At 45.1% G+C, this 25,469-nt stretch overlaps 1 protein-coding gene across 2 annotated transcripts in view; it reads right to left on the bottom strand.

Moving 5' to 3' along the window:
- Nucleotides 1–25,469, bottom strand: part of ENPP3 (ectonucleotide pyrophosphatase/phosphodiesterase 3) — a 709,442-nt gene that overhangs the window by 451,883 nt on the left and 232,090 nt on the right. For both annotated transcript variants that reach the window (XM_078649216.1, XM_078649217.1), the window contains exons 5-6: nucleotides 23,805–23,930; nucleotides 478–538 (exon numbers count right to left, since the gene is read on the bottom strand). In XM_078649216.1, coding sequence (XP_078505342.1) covers nucleotides 478–538; nucleotides 23,805–23,930 — 187 coding nt within the window. The remainder of the gene's footprint in view (nucleotides 1–477; nucleotides 539–23,804; nucleotides 23,931–25,469) is intronic.

Genomic DNA, 25,469 nt, shown 5'->3' with positions numbered 1-25,469 from the left:
GCTACCGCGTTAAAGGCCCGAGCTGAAGGCGAGGGACGTTAACAAGTTTGCGGGACTTTAATAGCCTTATAGCCCTGCTACGAATGGCTATAAAGCTATTAGAACAGTCTGCCTCTAGAGGGCAGAATGTTCTAACAAATAAAACAAAGGCCTCTCGTAGCTTGAGGGGATTTAAATCCCATCGAGCTCCGAGAGACCTTTGTTAGACAATGGAATGTTGCTCAGCGGGCCTTTACCGGCCCATAGAAGCAGGGAGCACTCCATTATCTTCAATGGATCTCCCAATATTCCAATGTTCTAATAGTGCCTAGCATTCTAATATAGCGGCTCAGATGCTTTAACTCAAGTCTGTCTTTGCATTAAAAGAACACTTTAATGATGACATATTTTGATTAATTCTTTGTATACAGAGCCGGCTCTTAGATTGTGCAGCAAAGTAAGAGAGAACCCAATAAAACAAGGCAAGTAAAGTCTTACCCTTCTGGACACTGGGGTTCAGGAAGAGGTTCACATTTGTCTTCAGCCCATGATCTCTCACCTAAAAGCAGGACATAATATTGATAATTATCTGAATATGACCAAGATGTAAAGAACATTTCTGCAGTTTCTGTCATTAGGTAAAAAAACACAGCATGTAATTGTCACTCAATTTAAAATAACTCTTGAACAACAAGATAATATTAATACTAAAACATGCAGGCCCACATTATAAGTCGCCTCTTAATTTTCACAGAGTTACGGATAATAGGGGGATCGGTAATTCTGGAGGACTGGGTTACCATGGAAACTGCTTGAAAATGACAAATTGGTAGTTCCAGGTCAAAATTTCCCCAGTAATTATTAATTTCCTCCCTAATTTTCAGAAACCGAAATTTCAATGTGAAAATAAAATGTATTGGCAGTGGTCCCCAGCAGACAGGGCGGCCTGGAAACAGCAACCAGCCCTGGAAGATTGCTGCCTGACCGGTCCTGGGAGCAGGGATGTGCTAGCAAGAAGCACTGCTCCCGCTTTTTAGGTTTCGCCTAAGTGAAAGCTGCGCACTGCACAGCTTTTCGCGCAGGCGAAAACCTAATGAGAATACTATGTGGCTTGGGAATCCGCCCTCTGTTCTATTGGCTAGCTCCATAAATGGAGGCTAGCCATTGGAACAGAGATCTGTCCGTCATGGGCGGACCAGATTCGTGGGCGTTCCCACGATTTCTTTCCTCTCCACCCTTTTCTGATCGTCATGCGGCGGTGGGCGGGGTTTATTTTTTTTGTAGTCCATGTTTCGTTTGGCCATTCTGCGGCCGACCGCCGCCGGAGGAAGTCCAGGTCCAGGTGAGTGCTTTGATCGTTCCCGCCCCCCCTCCCGCTGTCCGTGCCTTACCCGCTCGTTTCGTGTATCCCGTCTTATGTCGTCTCCCCTTTGTGTGTCTTGTTGCTGTGCTTGTGCGTGTATCCTGTCTCGTCTATCCCGTCTCATGTGCCCCAGGCCAAAGTGCAGCACAAAAGAGAAACTGCTGCGCGCCCTAGAAGGGTGCACCCCCCTGCCCGCCCTCCCACTGTCCGTGAGCCCGCCCCACCCCTCCCGCTGTCCGTGAGCCCGCCCCCCCCCTCCCGCTGTCCGTGTGCCCGGATAAGACCCTTCGTGCATTGGGGATTTCACAGTAAAACATTTTTCAAACTGCAACACACCTATTATATTATTTTTTTAATTCTAGCCATGCTGCACTGTAGCCACACTGGCTAAAAAAACATTGACATGGTAAATAGCTCTGGTAAGCTAGACCTATTGGCTTTGCCAGTGCTTGTTTTGTTACCTTCTGACTAGGTTTAATCTATCTCCCTTTCAAACACTGTAATAAACTCTCTGAGACATGTGAGACTTGTGTGTAATCTTCTGTTATTCCGCGCCATTAAGGGAGGGGGAGGGGGAGTAGTCGACCTGCATTTTACAAATAAACGCTGTAGTCGGAAGAGTTCACTTCGCACCTCTTGGGGTACGGGGCGAGGGGGCATCCCTAGTTCGGGTCCACAAAGGCTTGCGGCAGCCCCAAGGGGGCAAAATTCGCACAGGAAGTTAGTACGGTCACCTGGACTCCTGGTAGTACCGTCCTGTGCACTGCCTGCCTCCTCGCTGTTTTCCGTGGAGGAGAGTGGGTTGGGTATCATAATATTGCATCAGAGACTGAGAGCAGCAGCATGGGTGCAGTGGCACCCGTCCAGAGCTATGAGAGGTCCGCCGCACCCTATGTAAGGCTGTCCTTTTCTACCTACCCGCGGGTGTGATGGCCCAATTCTTATGAGGGTTCATGGTACCCTTGGAAGCGTCTCTTTAAGCAGCCTCGCTAACCCACTGAGCTATCTTTGCAAGGCGTGATACCACGCGGGACACAGTCTGTCAGGACTCCATTGTCCTTAAAATGATGCCCTGCCCATAAACCCTCGACTAGACGGATATACTGTGGGAGAGCCGTAAAATGGAAGTGCCATGAAATGGATTTAATTTAACTCCGAGCACGGATCTGCCGGGCGCCGTCCCCTCGAAGACCTGCTCCACGGAGCGGGTGGGGGGCAGTGATTTACCTCCCCGTCCTAGCGCCAACAAATCACTCTGAATTTTTAAAAGGGAGGATGCCCGGAGTTTTACTGTTAGTCACTACCTCGGGCCGGTCCATATATCTCCCGCGCGCCTGAGGAGTCTCTGCCAGACTGTCACATGAAGTAAACATTGAAACACATTAAACAGCGTATATGTAATGCCTGTGTACGTTCAAGGGAAGCCTGACGTCTTAGACGGCGCTTTCTCAGTAATTTATTTCTGTATGCGTTTTTATATTTTTATATATGTTATATAGTAATGACCCAAAGACTTGTAAAAACGGGTGTTATTGCCAAAATCAGTGTGAGGTCACATGGAGTACTAATGCTGCTCCTTGCCTTCTGTGTCGCTTGCTATTCTTCCCTTCATCCTGAACCCCAGCCTGGGCTCCTTTCTTCCATCCCTGACAACTTTCATTCCCACTCTGCAGATCCCACCCATTCCTTAACACCCACTCAGCCTTTTTACCTCATAACCTGTTGCCAGACCTCTTCATGTGCCACACACCTTTTCAATCTCTACTACTCATATTCCTGTACCTCCTTTATATTACCCAGTTACTTTTTATCTTCTTTGCAGCCTTGGCTGGCTCTGTGTGTGTGCGGCTGGCTCTGTGTGTGTGTGTGCGGCTGGCTCTATGTGTGTGTGTGCGGCTGGCTCTGTGTGTGTGTGTGCGGCTGGCTCTGTCTGTGTGTGTGCGGCTGGCTCTGTCTGTGTGTGTGTGCGGCTGGCTCTGTGTGTGTGTGTGCGGCTGGCTCTGTGTGTGTGTGTGTGTGCGGCTGGCTGTGTGTGTGTGTGCGGCTGGCTCTGTGTGTGTGTGTGTGTGTGTGTGTGCGGCTGGCTCTGTGTGTGTGTGTGTGTGCGGCTAGCTCTGTGTGTGTGTGTGTGTGTGCGGCTGGCTCTGTGTATGTGTGTGTGCGGCTGGCTCTGTGTGTGTGTGTGCGGCTGGCTCTGTGTGTGTGTGTGTGTGCGGCTGGCTCTGTCTGTGTGTGTGTGCGGCTGGCTCTGTGTGTGTGTGTGTGCGGCTGGCTCTGTGTGTGTGTGTGTGTGCGGCTGGCTCTGTGTGTGTGTGTGCGGCTGGCTCTGTGTGTGTGTGTGTGCGGCTGGCTCTGTGTTTGTGTGTGTGTGTGCGGCTGGCTCTGTGTATGTGTGTGTGCGGCTGGCTCTGTGTGTGCGTGGCTGGCTCTGTGTGTGCGCGGCTGGCTCTGTGTGTGCGTGGCTGGCTCTGTGTGCGCGTGGCTGGCTGTGTGTGTGTGTGTGCGGCTGGCTCTGTGTGTGCGGCTGGCTCTGTGTGTGTGTGTGTGTGTGTGCCTTTGTGTGTGTGTGTGTGTGTGTGGCTCTGTGTGTGTGTAGGTGCAAATGCAATAGGTCTCACATTTGCGAGAGATTAAGCTGATGGCAATGTAAATGACAATGCCATTTATTTATCTGTTTTCAAAACCAACACATAAATACAAATTTTGTCATTTACAATGCCAATAGCTCTAACTTGTCCAAAGGCGAAACCATTGCATTGTAAATGCTTGTTTTACAGGGGGCCGATATTGCAGCACTAATGCAAAACTGCCTCCACGGGCACAAAACTGGCCCCCACCGCTCCAACCCACTGGGAAAATGGCCGGTGCCGCTATGGCCAATCAACCCTGTGTCCCCAGATCTCATAATCTAGTTCGGGCCGCTAAACGCTGTTACCAGCTCCACTGTTATTAAGAGGACAATAGCACTGAGGGCCTCATTGGGAATAGGGAGCATGCTTGTACCAGAGCGGGCACCATTGCACCAGGTGCTCCGGAACAGCACCATCTTTTGGCACCATGGAGACTTGAGTGGATCCGCAAAGGCTGTGCCTTCTGCTGGCAGCCCACCTGGTACCTAACATGTGCCTAGAAGATGCATCTCTCACTGAACTGATGAACTTCCTCTCCTCATACCAGGTGGTCTAAAGTGGCAGGGATACATAGGTGGACATGTGGAAAGTTTTCGACTTTCAAACTCTTTTTTCTCATTGCAAACTCATGTGAGACAATTTGGAAAGGGATGGAAAAGAATCATTCCTCCCACCTTGTGACACCTAGGGTAATACAAAAATACTTCACGTTTTCTCTTGAGTTTGAATAGCATGGAATGGTTAACAACCACTGCAGGCAGACAGCAAACATTCACAAAGCATTAGCTGTCAATTTCGGGCATCTTACATTGTATGTGTGGAGGCTGCTAGCTTCAGGAGCAGCCCCATGGATCAATGCAGCTACCACTGATGACACAGTATCACCATCACTTATTTGTGCTTACTGATCTGTTCATCTTTAACCAGCATAATCATTGTTCATATGGTTTATAAGTAATTTAAAACTGACTACATTATTCTGTATATTATTTTACACAACATTGTTTACACTGTTTCATATTTAGGTGTAGCAGACTGAGTGAATCATATATTCTGAATAATTTTAGTTAATATGTGCAATTTACCATTGACGTCAGTAGGCCTAGATGCCTTACTCCATTTTTTTAAGTAAACGTTGCATTTCTGCTTGCTTGCTGTGCCTAACACTTTATCAGTGTCAAGCACCAGAGACACTGTATGCTCATTTACAAATGTTATTCTCAGTTAGTTCACAGTTTGATGGTCATAGGGTAGCAATCAGATAGTTTGAACAGTGAATTCAGTACCTTCACGAGATGGGAAACTGAAGAGGTGAATACTCCTACATGAGAAATAGTGAAGGTCGCAATGAGGGAAGAAGCTCCCATTGTATTAACTGTGAGAAAGAGGCTGACACCGACTATGGAGACAACATTGGGTTTTGATTGTTTCTTGCCCTGTGAAGAATGTATCACTGGATGTAACATGTTGCAAAGTTTGTTTTTTATTTTATTTTAAACATTTGTTAGGCGCAAAACAAATCATATCGACAGGGATCTCTCGGCGCCACAAAGTCAGAGGCAAGAAGGGAAAAAGCTGAATAATGACTAAACATCCACGTTTTCAAACGCTTTTTAAACAGCCCAAAAGTAGGGCTAGCATGGACGTCATCGGGCAGCCTACTCCAGTGGGAGGGTGCAATATAAGAAAAGGATCGCCCTTCCATTCTAATTTCATTAATCCTCCTTGGACACAACAACTCGCGATTGCTTGACCTCAATTGCCGGCAAGGGATATAGGGTATCAGTTTTTACCAAAGGTAGGCCGTACCCTGCCCCTGTAGTGTTTTAAATACCAAACACAGAAGATTAAACAGTGCAAGCTTCCTAATGGGCAGCCAATGAAGTAGACGCAGAAGGGGTTCCGAAGACGTTGTTAGGTAGTGACATTTCTGAACCCTGTCCATATTAGCAGGTAGATGTCCTTTTGCTTTTCTTAAGACAAATGCACTTTGTTTTTCTGCTTACAGTTACTCTCAAGAAAGCACATTCCTTCGGATGTACGACATTACAACGCATGCTTTTACATCGCACGCAACTTTTACCACGCAGTGCTTTTACATCGTAGCTTTTACAACGCATACCATTACAACGCATAGTGCTTAGGGGCGCTGGATAGTGATTTATTTAATTTACTATTCCAACTCCAGTCCCCGTGGATAGTAGGGAAGGTGTTGGATAGTAAATTAAATATATTCCCTATCCTAGAGCGCCCCCCAGCGCTATGCGTTGTAATGGATTGCGTTGTAAAAGCTACGATGTAAAAGCACTGCGTGGTAAAAGTTGCGTTGTAAGTGATGTTCCCCCATTCCTTCTCATTCTAATTGGAACCTTTATTTGTTTCTACTTTCAATGTAATATTTGCCAAGACCTGCTGCTTCTGAATTTCCTCGACCTATCCCACAACCTTAGCTTATTATTAGAGAGTTTCTTTTATGGAAACGAGATTTCGCTTTGCATTCGATATGTTACCTTTGATAACACAATATCCGCATCACTAATTACATTATTTGGATTATATTGATGTATTCAGGTGAATTTCGATTTATGTTTACTTGATTTTATTGGAGTTTGTAACTTTACTAAGTTTCTAATAAAACTGTATGGTTTGCAAGATTATTCCTCTATGTTGTTACTGTGGGGCACGAGCTGCTCCATTGACATTGCAATTTTATTGATTTGTGATTTCAACCTCAGTTCGAGATAAAGGTCCATCGGAGTGACATAGCAGAGTGTTGAGTTTTTAGGTGCAAAAACGATCCTTATCTATCTTGCTATCATCACTAAATTCCCATTCCGAATGTGCAACTTTAGGTGACAAAGGGCCAGGTAGCAACCATCTTTTCTGTCATAAACGCTCCGTTTCTGAGTTTGGAGCTGCAAGAATGTTCTTTGCAATTGACAAATCCCACTTTAGGAGTCAGAAGAGTTTTATTGATTGCTAAAACAGAAATACGAATGGATGACGATTCAGTATTTGGAATGGGCATGCTTTGTGCTCACCTTGCGAAATACTGGAGTGGTGTGCAATGTATCACTGGTTTGCAACTGTAATTCTGCCTGTAAACCTTTGAGAAGTTACCAACCCCAACATGAGGGAGTGAATAACTTGCAAAAGGGAAATGGTCCTGTTTGGACCCTTCCTCTATAAGAATGCTTTTTGAAAACAGACATATTTTTAAAATGCAGTCCTGTTTCTTTAAGGAAGTCAGACAACATTTTAATTGTTTTTATCTTTGTTTAAACACATTCACAGATATGGTGGTCTGCTTACCTCTGCAGTCGATAATCCGTGTCCAAGCAGAGGGAGTCACAATTTGTGAATTAGCTCATGAATATTAATGAAATAGATCGTATTGTGACCCAATCTGACTCAGAATTTTGTGCACGGACCAACTAGTACACAAGTCTTTTTTCTGAGGACTATAATATGTACCCAGGTCATGGAAACCTGTAACCTTGATGGGTTTAAAATGCTGAACACTTTCTCACGCGATGCACTTATTGTGATTACATTTGTTGGACATTTTTAAATGTAATGTCACCATATTTTCTCATGTAACAATAACTTATGCTGTATATACATTATGTTGAATATGATGTTTACATAATAGGTTTTATAAATGTGTCATATATGTTTATTGCACAACACTGAATGCATTACGGGCAGTGGCTAAAGTAAAATTACTTAACCAAGAGAAAAAAGCCTGCCATGTTCTCTCTATCTTTATCTCATGTAATGTGATGGCGCATAGATAAGAAGAGATGTGTGGGAGCGTAGTGGCTTAATAAAAGTCTAGAAAATAATATGAAGTCTTATTTGGCAATCAAAGATATGAACAATTGGCTTATCTGATTACAAAGTAGATCAGGTTTTATGATATGGGGGTATGCATATTTTCATTACTCTAGTAGGACTGCAGCACTTTTTGTGTCACCCACTTAAGTAGCCCCATAAAACATGTCTCAGGCCTGCCATTGCAGCCTTTATGCAGGGGTAAACAGTCAATTCGACTTGGCAAAATAAATTGTTTGCCAAGCCCAAAACTCGCATTTTAATACATATGAGTCACCCCTATGGTACGCTGTAAACAGCCCATATGGCAGGGTGCGTTGAACTGTACTTTTACATTTTACATGTCCTGGTACTAAAAAACTCACTAATTTGTTTTTCACTACTGTGAGGCCTGCTTCTGCCATTAGATAGCATTGGGTTACCTTATTACTTGTATTAAGTGATAACCTTTGCATGGGAACAGGTATAAATGTCATGTTTGGTATCTAAGAAATTGCAATTTAAAACTCTCTTTAATGGTAAAGTCATATTTTAAGTCACAATTCCAAAAATGGCACTTTCAGAAAGTTGCCATTTTCTTGACCTAAGTATTCAGTGCCCGCTATGTGTGGTTGGTAGTTGGCCTTTGTGTATTCCTCTCAGACTGTAACAGAAACGGGGATTATGTGTTGACAGGATCGGCCAGTCTGATATATTTGGAGGGGTGGAGCTGTGCACAGTCCCACTTACATTTCAAAGGAGCTGCCTCTGCACACACACAGACACACACACACACACAAATAACTTCATACCAGTCTTTTGTGACTCCAGACCCAGCGAGACAGAAAATTCCAGGACCATCTGTGGGGAGAAAACTCTAGAAGTTTCTTCCACTACAAAGCTGTCACCAGGTATGAAAATGTAATACTCAGACCCACTCTTCAGTTCACTTTTTGACCTATGGAGGACTTAGAGGACTGCCCTGGTGCCCGATGTGTACTTCAGAGGACTGCCTGCTGCTCCAAGAGGATTGCATTACTGCCTGAAGCCTGCCCTGTGCCCTCAGAGGGCTGGCCTGATGCTTGAGACCTGGTTTTCTTTGTGAGTCAGGACCAAAGTGACTTCAAGGGCATGTTTGCTGGCCACCTTTTCACAATTACAAGGACACAAAAAGCTCCAACAACTTTTAAAATGCACTTTGAACGGGCCTGAAGAGACTCTTGACCCCCAAAGAGTGCCCTCAGTCCTAGACCCTTAGAAGTGATGCTGAAGAAGCCCAACCAGCAGAAATCTAAAACATGGGAATTTCTGCCAAAAAGTGCTTTCCAAACCGAGAGAAGACTGCTATCTACCTGCTTGCCAATCCACCCAATGTACATCGCTGGTCTGCCTGACCTTGAGGCAGCTTATGCTACATTCTTTCACAGCAACAAATCCTATTCAGCATTTCTTCATCAGAAGGGTTTCAAGCCTTGTGGAGAACTCATTGGCTACAGCCTGCAGTTTCGTCCTGCAGGAGATTTTCGACTTCCATAAAAAAAAGACTGTAGGGCATATTTACAGGGAAATTGTTGGAGTGCGGTGTTAAGCCAGAATTGCTAACATCGCGCTCCGAAATTTTCAAAACGCAGGGATGCGCCATATTTTCAAGACTGCGGTGCACCTTTGCGCTTCCTCTATCTCTGGAGCTAAATTTAGTCTCCTAGAGCCAACTCAGGCACCCTTGCACCATAATGATCGTTCATGTGCAGAAAGGCGTTCCTCCCTGCACATAAACAATCAATAATGGTGATTTGTAACTTCTACGTGTGCTGCAGAATACAGCACACATAGACGTTGCAACTCGTCATTTTCTGATTGTTTATGTGCAGGAAGGGACACCTTCCTGCACATGAACAATAATTACTAGTAATTTGATCTTTTTAAGTCTGGTGCAGAATGCAGCAGACATAGAAACAACAAAAACAAGGAGAAATTAATCATTTTTCCTCGTTGCGCCAGGTTTTCCCTTTTAAATATGGGGCAGCATCGAAAAGCATTGGATGTTGCAGCGGAAAGACCCTGCAACACTAATTGCCCGCTCCTTTCATTCTAAGTGCTATGTGAAAGGGGCATTAATTACAAGGCGGCGTTAAACCACCGTAAGTGGCTTAACGCCGCTGTGTAAATAAGGCAAAGTAGTCATTTCCACCAGATTGTCGCAAAAAGTGACATTCTGGTGGCAATAAGCCCTTGTAAATATGCCCCTGAATCTGAACATAGAAATCTTCAAAACAACTTCGTGCAGCAGCTCCTGACGATGAAGCCTCCTCTTCTGCCTTGCCCAGCTAAACTTTACCTTCTCAGACATTTTTATTTGACATTTCTTCAAGTCAGAAGGTAATCCGACACTGCGCCCAATCCACTTCTTGTATCCGGACTACGCTCCTTCACGGTAGGTCATAACTTTCAACTTTGTCCTGGTCTCACATGGCTAGATGCCACAGTTGGTGCGTTGATAGTTTAGGCGCTATAATGCACTAAAACCTTTAAAAATTCTTAACTCCAGTTGTACTGATTTTTGTCATTTTGGTGTCAAATAATTTATAAAATTGTATTCTATTTTTCGAAATTGGTGTGGAATTTTTCTTTTGTTGTGCTTTTACTCTATTACTGTATAACACCTTAGGTGCTGCGCACGACCAACGGCCGACGGCACCACTACCTCCGTAGAGCTGCCGTCGGCCGTTGAACGTTCGAACTGCACCTACGCAATGGAACGTCCAGCACTGGAGCTGGACGTTCCATAGCAGCTAAGGTGTTAAGTGCTGAATAAAAACAGGCAAACAAAATAAACACTTTGAAGTACTTGGCTGTTGGACCTGGCCGTCTGTGCATGGCCACACAAAAACTTTTTGCCTTTTTCCCTCCACTTTTTGCTGAATTCGTTTTCTGTTGGCCTTAGGACTCTGTGCACTTTACCACTGCTAACCAGTGCTAAAGTGCTTGTGCTCTCTTCCCAAAAACAAGGTACATTTGGCTTATATTCTAGTTGCATATTTAATTTACTTATAAGTTTAGTGGTATATCATATACCCAGGGGCTGTAACTTAAATGCTTCCTGTCGCCTGCAGCACGTATTGTGCCATCCACTTACATAGCACCTTAAAACATGTCCCAGGCCTGCCACTGCAATCTGAATGCAGTTTTAAACTGCCATGTTGACATGGCAAGAAAACATCCTTGCCACGCCTTAAGCGCCCCTTTTTTTGTTTACATATATGTTACATCCCAATGTAGGTCTAAGGCAGCCCATTTGGGAGGGTATGTTGTAATTAAAAGGTTCATCATGTACTTTTAAGTTTTACATGTCCTAGTAGTGACAATCTCCTGAATTATTTTCTCATTATTGTGAGGCCTACCCCTTTCACAGGATAACATTGGAGATTCCTCATTACATTTACTAAGCTGTAATTTTCAATTTGGGATGAGGTAGTTATATCATGTTTGTGACCGCTATGGGATGTCCCTTGGAGTTGGAGATGGCTGTTCTCGTCATGGCAATGTTCGAAAAGAATTTTTTTTACAACAATCCATCTTCCAGCCATTTTATTCAATGGCTACGATATAATGATGATGTTTGGTGTATATGGGAGGGCAATGAAGAACAACTTACAGGATTCACCGATTGGCTGAATAACAGGAGCCCTGACTTATAATTCAGTAGGACAAAGAATTAAACTTGCTTGACATTCCTTGATTTTTTTTTTATAATTATTTTTTTTATTGCATTTTTACAAAAAGAAACAGAAATGATGTATACAAAAACAAAGAGAGAGGAGAAAATTATAGTCATGATGTAACGCCTCAAAGGACATGTCGTTCTCCTGCTATAAACATAACATTCACAACATTGGAGCATATTAAAATGTACAATATAGTGCATAGTATATCTATTGAGTCATAACAATCCAAATAATAGCAACAGGTGAATAGGGTTCATTACAAAGCATGCTATATACATATACCTTGTTTCTGATCATCTGACTGAACAGCATAAGTGAGCCATCATATCACACCACAACCTACCCAGTTCCCCTAATGTTTCATCTAAAGGATGAATCTGCAGGTTGTCTTTAAGTGGCTGCCAGATATCACAAGGGCGGGAGGCTATAGGCAGTAGTGTTGCATAAGTGTCACTAGTTGTATTACAATAAATAAGGTCCGGTACCCAGTCTCTCGTAGTTGGGGTATGAGCACTACCCCAGGAGGAGAGCAAACGCAGAGAATCGCCTAATGAATCTCCTAAGGGGTTTGACATATCCCAGCAATGCCATCAGTGGTTAAGCCCACAAAGTGTGTTGAACTATAAGGGACAAGTGGTGAAATATGTCCCCCCAATATTCCCTAACTGGCGCACAGCTCCAAGCGAGGTGCCCGAAGTCTGCATCTGGCATCGCGCTTCTGGCATATGAACTAGAGACAGTGGGGCTTATTCTAGCCATTAGTTTTGGGGTAATATAAGCTCTATGGAGATATTTAAAATGTAGCAATGTATGCTTATAGTTATTCGAAACATACCGGGTCTGTGCACACCAGTAGGGCCATATTGCATCTGTCAGGGTTTCGCCTTGGTCTAGGTCCCAGGCCATTCTAGACTTGAGGCCCACTAAAGTCCGCACGAATTGCGATAAGTGGTATAGGTGGGAGACAAGATGGGTACTATCTGAGGAATTAATGACTAGTGTGAGAGGGGGAAAGTCAACTGGTTCTACGGCAGCATCAGGTAAAGCACTCATCAGGGCACCGTGCACTCTAGCTAGGAGAAACCTGTTCATATAAGTAGCGGCTCCTCATGACATTAATTCAGTAACAGTGTATAGACGAGATTCTTTAAATATGTCACCCACGGTGCGAAGCCGCAATTTGTCCAACCTCCGTTTCGTTTCGGTGGTAGGGGGTATCCACAGATTATCCACGCTCAAAAGGTTGTAGATAGCGTCTGTATTTCAGCGTGGCAACGCAGGAGCCCTTGTGGCAGGATCAACGAGAGAGAGTTTGAATGCGCCTTGGATCTCTCAGGTCTGTGATCTTGTATGCGCACGTCGGGATGATACCAATAATATGTGAAATGAACCTGCGCCACCAGGTAGTAAAGGTAAAAATCAGGAACTCCAACCCCCCCACCCCCCATTCGTATGGCATTGTAAGCGTACTCCAGCCTATTCTGGGTTGTTTGCCTGCCCACACCAGTCACGTAATTATGGTACGCAAGGTAGCAAAGAAAGATGCTGTCAATGCAATTGGGATATTTAAAAATAAATATAGCAGACGTGGTAAAACAACCATTTTAATTATGGTAATCCGGCCGGCTATAGAGAGAGAGAGTTTAGTCCATCTATCGACTTGAGTCATAAGCTGGTCAATCGCCGGCCCATAGTTAATGCGGATGACCTCTGCATGCATTACTCTGCAGATAGATGGTGAGAAATTTAGGGGGAGCAATACACCAGAGCAAGGGGAATTCTGTATCTACCTGGGTAGTTGCAGGATATAACGGAAAGATCTACGACTTTGTCCAATATATGACCAAACCTGAGTGTACTCCAAAGTAGACTAGCTCTCTCAGCAATGGGGGAAGATTTTCAGCTGGGTGCCGGATAAATAACAGCACGTCATCAGCGTAAAAGGAAGCAGTGAGTGGGCCAGTGTGTAATTACAGGCCCCTGTGGAGATGGCATTCCTGTGTGTGGCGGGCATGGCTACAATGAACAAAAGGGGGGACAATGGGCACCCCTGTCGAGTGCCTCGTAACAAAGGAAATTGCGCTGTAATTATCCCATTCACCCTCAGCCGTGCAACTGGATTGGAGTAAAGAAGCTGAACCAAGTTTAAAAAGCCCATGTGTATAAACAGCTTTTGCATTACTGCATATAAGAAGGACCATTCCAATGAATCAAATACCCTCTTGGTATCTAGTAGAACGACCGCTGCCAGGAGCATCGGCTCCATTTGGTTCATGACCGAGAACACTGTACGCAGATTGATAGTTGTGGACCTACCGGGAATAAAGCCTGCTTGGAAAGGGCATGGTATAGTGTCAACTAATAGCGAGACGGGTCGCAAAAAGTTTAGCGAGAATTTTGTAGTCATGTTTAAGAGCGATAATGGTCTGTATGACTGGCATTGGGTGGGTGGTTAGCCCGGTTTAAGAAGTAAAGTTACTATGGCTTCCCTCATGGTCGGAGAGGGAGCCATGGTCTAGGACTTCGGCATAAACCTCAACCAGCCGTGGGGCAAGTATATCCTGGTAGGCCAGGGGCTCGGCTGCAGCCTAAGTCTTTTATTGCATGCTTAACCTCATCGGCATCGATGGGGGACGACCAAAAACTCACGCTGCCCATCTTCAAGCCAGACCATGGCTATTTCCTGCAAGTAGTCCATTAGAGCCTGCCCATCAGGAGGAGACCGTGTTTCGTGCAGTCGCGTATAGTAGGTTAATAAGGTCGTAGTGATGTTGATGTTAGTAATCAATGGCTCATCCGCATCTGAGTCTGACTGTGTAATGTACGTTGATTGGTATTGTGGGCGGAGGAGCCGACCAAGTGTCCTACTCGGCCTTTCACCCTATCCATACACCCTGCCTGTAGCATATTTACCAAGGTATTTGACTTACCTGGCAGCTGCATCATTGAACGCAAAGATCAGTGCTGAGCGGCTACAGAAAGAGGCTGGGGAGGGATCCGTAAGGGAAATAGTGTATACATCCTTTAGTTTCTGCTCTATTTTGCTTACCTCACCCCAGATAGAGCGGAGCATACGCGCCTGCTTAGCAATGCTGACCCCACGCACCACCACCTTGAAGGCACGGTAGATTCCCAAAGCACCTCCCAGTACCCTTTAGCAGGACATACCTACCCTCGGGGTCCACAACCACCTCAACAGATCGAAAGGGGAGTGAGCGTTGCAGTAAAATACACACTCCCTGTGAGTAAGAGCTGTAGCATGAGAAAAAAACGGTTCCCACCCCAAGTGGAAGCAAAATTATGTGCAGGAAGGGGTGCATAATGAGTTTCTTGTGGGAAAGCAATTTGGATAGTGTGTCGAGACAGATATGCTAATATATGTCTGCTTTTCTTGAGATTAGCCAATCCCCTAACATTCCATGGGAGGCATCTGGGGTGGAGTCTGGGACCAGTACCACAGTTAGCAGCCATTTGATCACCAATAAAATCAGCATTTTGAACCAGAGGTCAACGACGAACATAGTCTGCACTGTGAATAGTAAAAATGCTCCATTCAAACCACCAGCATAACCAATATAGTCATAAAGAAAGAGAACCCCCTCAACCCTACCCCACCCCCATCGGATACATAATAACAAGGCACCCAGTGAATCCCGACATAGGAAGAACAGCAAGGGATGAAAGAAGAAAGAAGTGGGAAAAGGGAAAAGGGAAGACGAGGTGTCATCCTGCAGGGGATGGCAACGCTCCGTAGTGCCATCGGAGTGTATAATTAATGAAAAACAGTGATTGCCACCAAACCAATAACAATCACAAAGTTATCAATCAGCCCCATCAACATAGATCGTAGAGAGCAGTCCCAGTCATTAGGCAGAAACATGATGTATAAGAATATCAGTATTAAAAATAGTTTGTAGTGCACACAAAGTGGCTCAAGAACAAAGTACCAGCCGTCAAGGAATCAGGAAATCAGGGTACAGGCACAGTGTCGTCCTCCTGTCGCTGCAGCATCGTAGATGGTTTATGCTTCTTCCAGAACTTCTCCGCCTCATCGGGTGAATCAAAAATATGGGCTTTACCACCCAGTTGGATACGGAGTCTGGCTGGGTAAAGCATTGCATACTTGACGTTTGCCTTTTGGGGGGCGCGTTTCATATTCGTATACTTGCGTCTAGCCTCCTGCACCAACAGCGTAAAGTCAGGGAAGAGGGAGATAGTGGAACCCTGGTAGGTAAGTGTGCCCCGTTCCCTGGATAGTCGAAGGGCCACATCACGGTCGCTGTAGTTGAGAATTATAGCAAGTATCATCCTCAGAGGGGAGCCCCGGGGACAGGTTGGGGTTTCAGAGTTCGATGGGCTCATTCAACTACAAACGACACGGAGAAAGCATCCTTCCCAAATAGATCCACGAGGGCAGACTCTATAAATTTCACCATAGGCCCAGTGTTTGTGGATTCTGCAATTCCTGCAACTCAAATATTGCTTCGGCAGGAGCCTGCCTCTAACTCTTCGGCTTTAGTGGCTAGATGCTTGACTGGGGATTCTGTTCGTTCAAGACGCCTCTGCAGGGAGGGCTATGCATCCTCCAGAGCATAAATACATTGCTCCGCACCCCCTATTCGCGTGTCTTGGGCCTCCAGGCGTTCATGGATGTCGTCCAGTCTACTTGTTAATGTGCCCAAACGAGTATCAATAGTGCAGAAGCCTGTGCGGAGTTAGGCCATTATGACTGCGGTGCCATCCAGGTGGCTCACCTCCTTCCCAGTGACATTCTCAGTATCATCCCTCCTTGTGGTCTTACCCCCTTAAAAATTAATTTGTCCCATTGTTGGCAACTGTCGCAGGGAGGGGGCCTCCAGAGCAGTGTGCAGGCGTTGGTAAGAGCTGCCAATGCAGGCCGGGCAGTAAAAGCTCCCCAAGCAGCTGTCACAGGCATACTGCGGTATATTTGCACTGTCCGGGCAGGAGCACAGGACAACAACTGTCAGACAATGCGCTGCTTAGTTAATACAGGCCTGAGTAGCAGTGCCATGTAGTACACACTAAGATGGCGGCCAGGAGTATTAGGGCTGACCAGGATTCAGCGAGAACCCGAATAGGTGAAAAGGCTGAGTTGAGCCACAGGGTGTATGGGGGCTGTATTCACAGTGCAGGAGATATCAAGCCATAGGAGCTGAGCCTCCATGAGGCTCACAGCAAGCCCCCACAGCATATCACCTTCGAGGCAGGGTCGGGATCTATCACCACACTCCGCTGATTGCACAGGATGGGAGCATTTCTCCTTGAGGACAACAATGGCGCCGTAATTGCAAGACGTGCATTCCTAGTAGCTTCTCTGGAGGACCTCCGTCACTCGTGGCGGCAGCGGAACTCACACGGGGCCTCTGATCCCGGCGCCCACAACCAAGGCCCAGCCCTCATGCTCACACAAGTCCCCTGTCGACTCAGGGCCTCCGAGGGCCGCATCAGGCCCGGGCACATCGTGGGACCAATCTCGGCTCTAACAAGAGAATGGGGCACCACACTCAGCACAATCTGCCCACCAGCCCTCGTTCTGATGAGAACCTCCAGTAACCAGCGGTTCGAAACGCGTTATTGATGTTGATTAGGGAATTCTTCTTATTTGCATCAGTTTAGACAGTGATTAAGACAGTATAAAATTACGAATCCTCCCCATACTAGATGAATTTGAAACCCCTTTGAAAGCACAAAGAGGGTCATGTTAAAACAACCCTCTGACTAATAACATTGCGCTGGTTAAAAAAATTGTGGTTAAATGTGTGTTTTTCAATTCACCTGCACTTTTCAACACTCATTTGTTATATATGTTGAGCACTTTCACTGTTGCTAGGAATAAACCTTCAACCATCATTGTACTGTGTCCACTGCACCATTTTTATTACTGAGAGTAGATATGCGCTGTCATCGTTTTGTTTGGTTTTTGGTGTGGGACACTTGAATAATGTCAAAGATGAGTGTTGTTCCTTTTTAGATATGTTAAAACACAATAACTTTGTCTAATGAATACACAGGCCTTGTTTATTGATTAGCTTGTCTTTGTTTCTAAGTAAAGTGACTTGAAATCACACAGCCACCTTTCGATTTAGTTTCTTGCACTTTAGTAGGGGCCCAGGGTGGCTGTTAATAAGGGCACAACCTCCAATGCTTCACAGTTTTAGAAAGTTGGCATTTTTCTGCCCTTAGTCCTTTAGTGCCTATAGCCTGCCTAGGGTTACATGACTGGGTGTTACTGAAAGTTAGACGTTTTTAATTCCTCGCAGATAGTCACACAACAGAGAGATTAGGTGCACCTGAATGAGTCATTTACTAACAGAATGGAGGGTGGAATAGAGCAAAGCCTCATTTGCAACTCAATAGAGAGAGTGCTCTGCCTCTACACAAAAGACCTATTGCTTCCACATTGTTATTGCAGCCAGCGTAAGCGAGGGCAGCTGTGTCAGGAAATTCCCTGCACAACAAATCCTCTCTCTAGAAGCTTCTCCCACATTCCAAAAGGAGGGTACCAGGTATAAAAATAAGACCTCAGATACCAACTCTTCAGTTCAATCCTGGACTTTTTGAAGGAGTCTCAGAGGACTGCCTGCTGTTGCTACCTGCTGTTCGCTCCACAAATCTGCTTTGTGTACCTAGAAGGAATGATTTGCTGCCTGGAGCCTCTCTTGAACTCTCAGAGGCCAGCCTTGCTGTTGAGTCCTGCATTTTCACCTGAACCCAGGACTACCAAAGCAAGCCCAAGAGATAGTTTCTTCTTAAACCCGCACCTAGACCCAGCCTGAGCGAGTCCTGAATCCGCAAGTGATATTCCACCAAACCTGGACTCTTGGTTGTGGTCAAAATGTCCCAAAACTGAGGACCTGTAAAGTTTTTGGGCAAAAACTGCTCTGACAACCAGGAGGAGGCCGGAACAAACCTGCTCACCTATCAGCCCAAGGTACATCGCCCGTCAGATTGACTTTGCAGTTTCTCCAGCTGCATTCTTCTAGCCATGGCAGATCTTGTCCAGTGGTCACTTCGCCAAAAGGATATCCTGCCTCATGGAACTGTATTCGGCAACAGACCTCTGCCTCTTCCCGCTGGAGATTTTTGTCTCCAAAAAAGAGACTAAGTCTAAACATAGAAATCTTCAACACAGCTACGACCCAAGTCTATCCAACGGTGGTGCTCCTTCCTTGGACACCTCCTGCAGCCTTGCGCTGCTTAACTTTACCTTCTCAGAACATGTTTCTCAAAATTTCCTTTGAACGCGCTGACATGGCCCAATACACTTCTGGTATCAAAACCACGCTCCATCGTGGTCAGCCATATTTTTAAACTTTGAGCTGGACTTGAGCAACTGGATGTATGCGGTTGGCGCTTTGATCTTTTAGGTACTAGTTTTTGCTAGAAAAGTTAAAAAATCCTAACTCTGTTTCTACTGATTAGATTTTTGTCATTTTGGTGTCAAATTATTTATTACATTTTTCTAAATTGGTGTGTGATTTTTGTTGTGTTGTGATTCCACTTTATTACTGTTTGTGTGCTGCAATAATACTTCACACATTGCCTCTAAAATAACCCTGGCTGTTTTTGTGCCATGGTGCCAGGGTTAAGCACAGGTTAATTTAGTGATTTTGTGTGGTACCTCAAGGGATGGTGGCGGTTGCTTGATCAGGGCTCACAACCCAGGCAACCAACAACCAACATTTATGTGTAATAGTTAAAGCATGTAGCCTTTTTTTTAATCACTCTATATCACTGACATCACACAAATGACATCCTATCGAGCTATGCAAGCACCACCAAATACATACAGGCACAAAAGAGATTTCTCTTCAGAGCCTCCAGTGAAAACCAAACCAGATTTCAAGAATACTTACACGATGCAAATACTACAAAAGCAAATTAGGGCTTTCAAGTATAGCACTGATATAGTTAAAGTGAAAGTCTTGTTGTCAATATGGTCAACCGATTGGTAATTGTCACGAGAACTGATACAAATACAGTTAGCATCACTGACAATTAGATAAGATAAAATATTCCCTCTAGCAACATGCCTCTCACTTATAATGAGAAGTAATTGATCATGTGGATTCTTGAAAATCCAGAGAATGAAGAAAAGTGTAAGCTAAGAGGGCTACATTGAAAAGGTCAATCCATAATACCCTAATACTGTATTAAATCTCAGTTTGAACCAATGGAAATGTCCCAAAACAAAAAAAGATATTCTGATTTTAAGACGTTATGACATTCTTACCTCATCCAGAACTCCAAAACCTGACTCCTGTTATCATCTATCACGACTTTGTAAAAGAAACCAGTGGTGTACAAAAATTGGTACATTGCTTTCACCTCCAAATAAATGATTAATCTAAAAATGTAGGCATGTTTACCCTAGGACAGGCCATAAAGTCTTCCTTAATTTCAATTAGTAATTGAATACCTAGCAGGTACCCTTACTGGGAAATCAAGCAACAACTAGTAAGATACCATGGCCCATTTGAGGTTTGTGTCTACCTCCAATGAACTATACCTAGGCATGGCAAGAAACTGCATTTATGGGCTTAAGCATTACTATGAAAGCCAATACCATCTTGATTTAAGCCGACACCATGTTGTTGTGCCCATATTAGTCTTGGATGTTCAGGCTGCATTGCAACTGAAGTAATTAGCCTCTCTCACTTGCTTGGAGGCACCGAGCGAAGATTCAAAAGTTGTCAGCTCAGCATCTGAAAGTATACATTTTTTGTATATTTTCTCAGGGTCTTTTGCATCTTTCTCAGGTCAGTGTTTCGGTTTATGTCACCTGTGTTATGTTCATATCTGTATGTAAAGTCCAGAAAACCTTCATGTTTTGTGAAGGAATATAGCATTCAATGCTCGTTGTGGTCAGGTGTAACCCTTTTCCCTTCATTTTGTGGTATCACAATTTGTTTATTTTGCCTAATAAACTTGCTCAGACCTCATATTGATGTGTCAGAAGATTCTTCTTCATTAATAGAAATTCGCAGGAGTGCCTCGACATTGTGGCACTTCGTGCATGAAATCAGTGGGGCCAGAAGCTGCGCTTCTTTCTTTGGTGACACTCACCTTGAGATTATGGTGCATGAAACAGACGCTACTAAAGGTGAGTACATTTGAGTGCAGAAAAGAGGAGAACCTCAAGAGGTCATGATTGAGGACGCCAGCGTTGTAAAGTCAACATGTAGGTTGCTTGACAGCAGAATAAATATTATAATAAATAGTTATAGAATGGTGAATGTTCATTTATTGACGTTTGAGGTAGAAACATGGTGAGCAACCTGCACGTGGGCTGTGCAGAAATCTTGATCTACTGACAATTTTCTATCTAAATCCAATTAAATAAAAAATGGTTCAGGGTGCCTTTACCTTGATAAACGGTTTTGTACAGTGATTTGCTCCCCACTATCTGCCATCCATTCTCCATGTGCATGCCCCCGCTCCTCCCTCTAGTCCTACGTGGTCCATTGCACTGACCCTGTCCATGCAGGCCTGTTCGCTGTGATCAGATTGCTGCCCCTGCCTCCCTTCTGCATGCCCTCCATTCACTATCTACACGCCCCTGCCGCATTCTGCCATCCGTCTGTGTGCAGCTTACTAACCCCCGTCTGAATGCAGCTTACTGCCCCGGACAACCTGTCCTATGTGGTCAGCTTAATGCCCCTCCCCTTCCTCCCTCTACTTCATTTTCTGTGTTTTACCCCACCTTCTGCCCTACATAGTCCATTGTTCTGCCATTGCCTCTTGTGTGTGACTTGCATGATCTGTTGTGTCACCAATGCCCATCCTGGCCATCTTGCATGGTCAGTTTGATACTCCTGCACTCTTTCCCCTGCCCACTGTTGTCTGAGTCCAGTCTCTACCCCCCTCCCTTCTGCCCTCCATTTCCTTTATGCATGCCCCTGCCCTCTGCCTCTTGCCCATCATGGTCCTTTGTGCTAATACTAACTCTCTCGCCCAGCATACGTGGTCTGCTGTGTTGGTACTTCTCCTTCCACCTGGTGCACGTGGTCAGCATGCCATCCCAACAGCTAACTATGTCCCACCTTTCCTTCAGTGTCTGTGTGCTATCCCCTTCCTCCTGCCCTCCATAGTGTATTGTGCTTCCACTACTCCATATCTGTTTTGCATGATCAGCTTGCTGATTCTGCTCATGCTCCACTCCTCTTTCCCTTTGTTGTCCGTCAGCATGCCCCTGACCCCGCCTACTTAATAATAATAATAATCCACATTTGTATAGCGCACAATCACCCGTTAGGGTCTCTAGGCGCTGGGGGGCCGTCGGGAAGATTAAGCAAGCTATTGCCCAGAGTCGCATGGTGCTGGGCTAACCTGCCGCCGGAGCCGAGGATCGAACCCTGATCCCCAGATTCCAGCGTCAGTCGCCCTGGCCGCGGCGCCACACTCTCCCGTGCCCTGTTTGTTTTTTTGTGCTGATGCTACACCCCCCACCTGCCCTGTGTGGTCAACTTGTGTCCCCTGTCTCCTCCTTTGAACTTCATTGTCCACATCTGTGCCATACCCCTTTTCTCCTGCCCACCATGGTCCGTCGTGTGGTCACTGCCCTTCCCTCCTGCCCTAAATGCACTATTGTACTACCACTCACCCTCCACTTGCCCTGCATGGTTCATTTTGCTGCCTTTGAAACTGGCCACCACAAACCTGCCAACTCACACGGTGCCACCGCGTGACATATGATATCCGCTCCCATCACACAGTCACACGGGGAGGAGCCAATATCATATGGTGTCAGGGAAAATGAGCTGAAAACCACGGTGAATAGTGGATTTTCAGCTCGTTTTCAGAGGCTTTGAACTGCCGACATTCATTAAGGGGCGTGAAAACACGTTAGGACATCGGCACCAGCCTCAGCAAGCTTTTTCTTCTTTTAGTTTTTGAAGGAGGGTGAGATTTTTGTTCAGGTTGGCAGCTATGCCACCACCCCCTGCCCTCAGTTGTTGGGTCTATGCCCCTATCCCTTCACCCTCCAAAGACTTTTAGCATGTCCCTGCCCCCGCCATCTTGCCCTTCATGGTCCATTGTGCTGCTACTGCTGTTCCGTCTGCCCTGCATGGTCAGCTTGCTTCTCTTCCCTCCCTCCACACCTCTGTTGTCTGTGTGCGTGCCCCTGCCCTCTTGTATCCCATGGTATGTTTTACTGCCAGTATCCTCCACTTGCCCTGTGTGGTCTATTGGGCTGCCATTCCCCCTGCACCTACCTCCTGCCCTTTATTGTCCAATTTGTGCTCCTACCCCAACCCTCTTGCCCGCCATTGTTTTCCACCGCCCCTCCCTCCTGCCCACCATTGTAGGTTAGGTAGCCTATCTTCTCTGTCCTGCATGATTGGCTTGTTGCCCCCTAACACCTCCCCCTGCCCTCTAAGGTCCATTGTTTTGCCACTGCCCTTCCTGCCTGCCTTACATGGTCCATTGTTCAGCCTCAGTCCCTCTCACTCATTCATCCCAACAAACCTGATTCAGGCAGGAGACTCCAGATTGTATAACCCCCAAAACAGCTTTATTTTAGCTTTCAAAACTTTTACCTGCTTACATGTGAGTCAATATGGAAAAGAAATCCCTCCAATTTTTTTCCACAGTCTTTGTCTTTGCAGTTTGAACATGTTGGCATGTATGCTCCCATCTGCTGTGCGTGCTCAGTTGGCTCCCTTTAGCCCTGCTCCCTCGCCCCTGACCTCCATTATCTCTCTTAGTCCGTGCCTCTGCTCCCTTCCTCCTCACAGTGTTCTAATGAACAACTAGAGCCTAACATTCTGTATTTATTACAAATCATGGCATATCTAAATGTATCTTGATGGAATCGAGACTGAAAACGTTAAAGCATTTCCTTTAGAAATTAACCAAATAAGGGGGCTCTTTTTCTTATGTTTAGTGGTCTAGAAAGCTAAAACGAGGACCCATTTTCTGAGTTCTCAATTAGCTTTTATACTAGTTCCTATTTTTATGTTTTTTATCCAGATTGATCATTTGATTATTGCACGAGTTACTTAGGGGAATTGCGCACTTCTATCATTGGGCTGTATTTGGGTTATATTCAATTCTTTTTTTCCTCTTCTGCAGCCTTCTTGGGAGACTTTTTAGTTACCAAGCGCAGTAATTTTCTATATTTACTACAGGATCCTCAGCTCTGATTCCATCAAGATGGTGGTCAGGTGTGCCACATTTTTTTTCACAAATAGAGAATATTAGCACTCTAGTTGCTAATTGCACATATGGGAGATCAAGTAACATACAACAAAGGCCAAATTCTTACCATACCTTTGCAGACACTCTTGTAGTTTGTACAGCAGTCCTTCTGTTGCAGGCAGTCATCTGAACAAGAGCAGCGTACGTCAGACCGTCTTCTCTCCCCGCAGCGTAGCTTACTACACGACCAGAGCTGGGCTGTAAGGGACACACAAACACTCACTTTAAGCGCGTGAAAACACATCCTCATATGTCACAGTTAAAAGTGCTCTTCAACACAAACATAGCTGAAGAAGAAGGGTCTGTCAACCTGTTCTGGATTACCAAATAGGCAAAGTAGGCACCGGCCTATGGGCCCCACTCCTTCTTGGGGCCCGCGACAACGGATCAAAATAACATTGATTTGATCTTCAAAGAAAATTACAATCAAAATATAGAAAAAAATTCATCAACTCAAAGAAAATTTACATTAAAGCCTCCATAGAGAAAACACTGTATTCATGTAATGTACACATTAACAACTTAAAGTACATACACCAGAGACATCAGATTCACATAACAGTTGTCTCTTAAAAGTTCATCTTCTGGCTGCTGTCAGTTTGTAAAAAAATATCTGGTGCATTCGGTATCAGGAGATAATTTGCGAGCAGTGTCCTGACATTTTGACTGCCTAGGGGCTTCCACAGGATTTTATCCGGCACTGCTGTCACCCTCTTCAGGCATCTACATAATTGCTTGGTGAGTTAAATTCTCACCACTGCTATCTGATACTGCTCATCTGGCAATGAGTCTGAGTAGCAGCAAGGCAAACTCTTCCTTCCAAGGACAGTAAAATGAATACCATTACATTATGTGATGGTAACACAGGCTATGTATAGCGCTTAGAGACTCCATGACAAATATGTTTTTATTATATTGTGATTCGAATCAGGGGACTCATCTATAAAAACTGTTGCATCGCTGTGTGAAAATAGCGATGCAACAGTTTTCACTGTCCCCTCCTTGCGACAGCACCATATTTAATGCACAGCGCTCCATGTCACAAGGAGTTACAAATATGTCAGTATTACTGACGTATCTGTATGACGTACCTGTAGGCGCAAAAGTGACGCATTGCTGGGGTATGTCTGAAAACAGACGCAGCTTCAGCAATGTGTCCTTTCACATGGGGCAAGCCCCATGAGAAAGGACCTGCATCAGTCTGTGAGGCAAACATGAGGTTTTGACGCAGTGGCGTCCTAGAATGGTGCAATGAAATCTGATAGATTTTACTGCACCACTTCTACAAGGCTTTTTGCCAGGGAACGTCTACCCTGCATACATTATACCTGACACAGTTATAATGTAGTGCAGGGCTTTACAAAGTGATGCCTCGGCTTAGATGCGTCACTTTGTAATTAGAGCTCAACTTGCTGCATTTTTACGTCACTGTTGCGTCACAAAAATGTGACGCAAAGGTGGCGTAAAAGTGTTGCAAGGTCTCATAAATAGGGACCTAGGTGTACAGATGAGTGTAATCAGTGGTGTCATTGCGTATCAACCAGGGCACTCTACCCAAACTGCATGCCTCCTGTCCTTTCTGGTGCCCCATCACTATGACCGGTTAGTAAACTAAAGACCTGGAGCCAGATGTACAAGCATTGGTAACTGCGACTCGCAAATTGCGCAAATATGCGACTTGTAATTTGTGAGTTGCAATTGCCAATGTACAACAGTGTCTGATACACTGTTTGCGTT

This window comes from Lissotriton helveticus, chromosome 6 (genome assembly GCF_964261635.1).
Source record: "Lissotriton helveticus chromosome 6, aLisHel1.1, whole genome shotgun sequence".
Taxonomy (NCBI): domain Eukaryota; kingdom Metazoa; phylum Chordata; class Amphibia; order Caudata; family Salamandridae; genus Lissotriton; species Lissotriton helveticus.
Note: the sequence above shows the minus strand (reverse complement) of the source record. Positions and strands in the feature narration are given on the sequence as shown.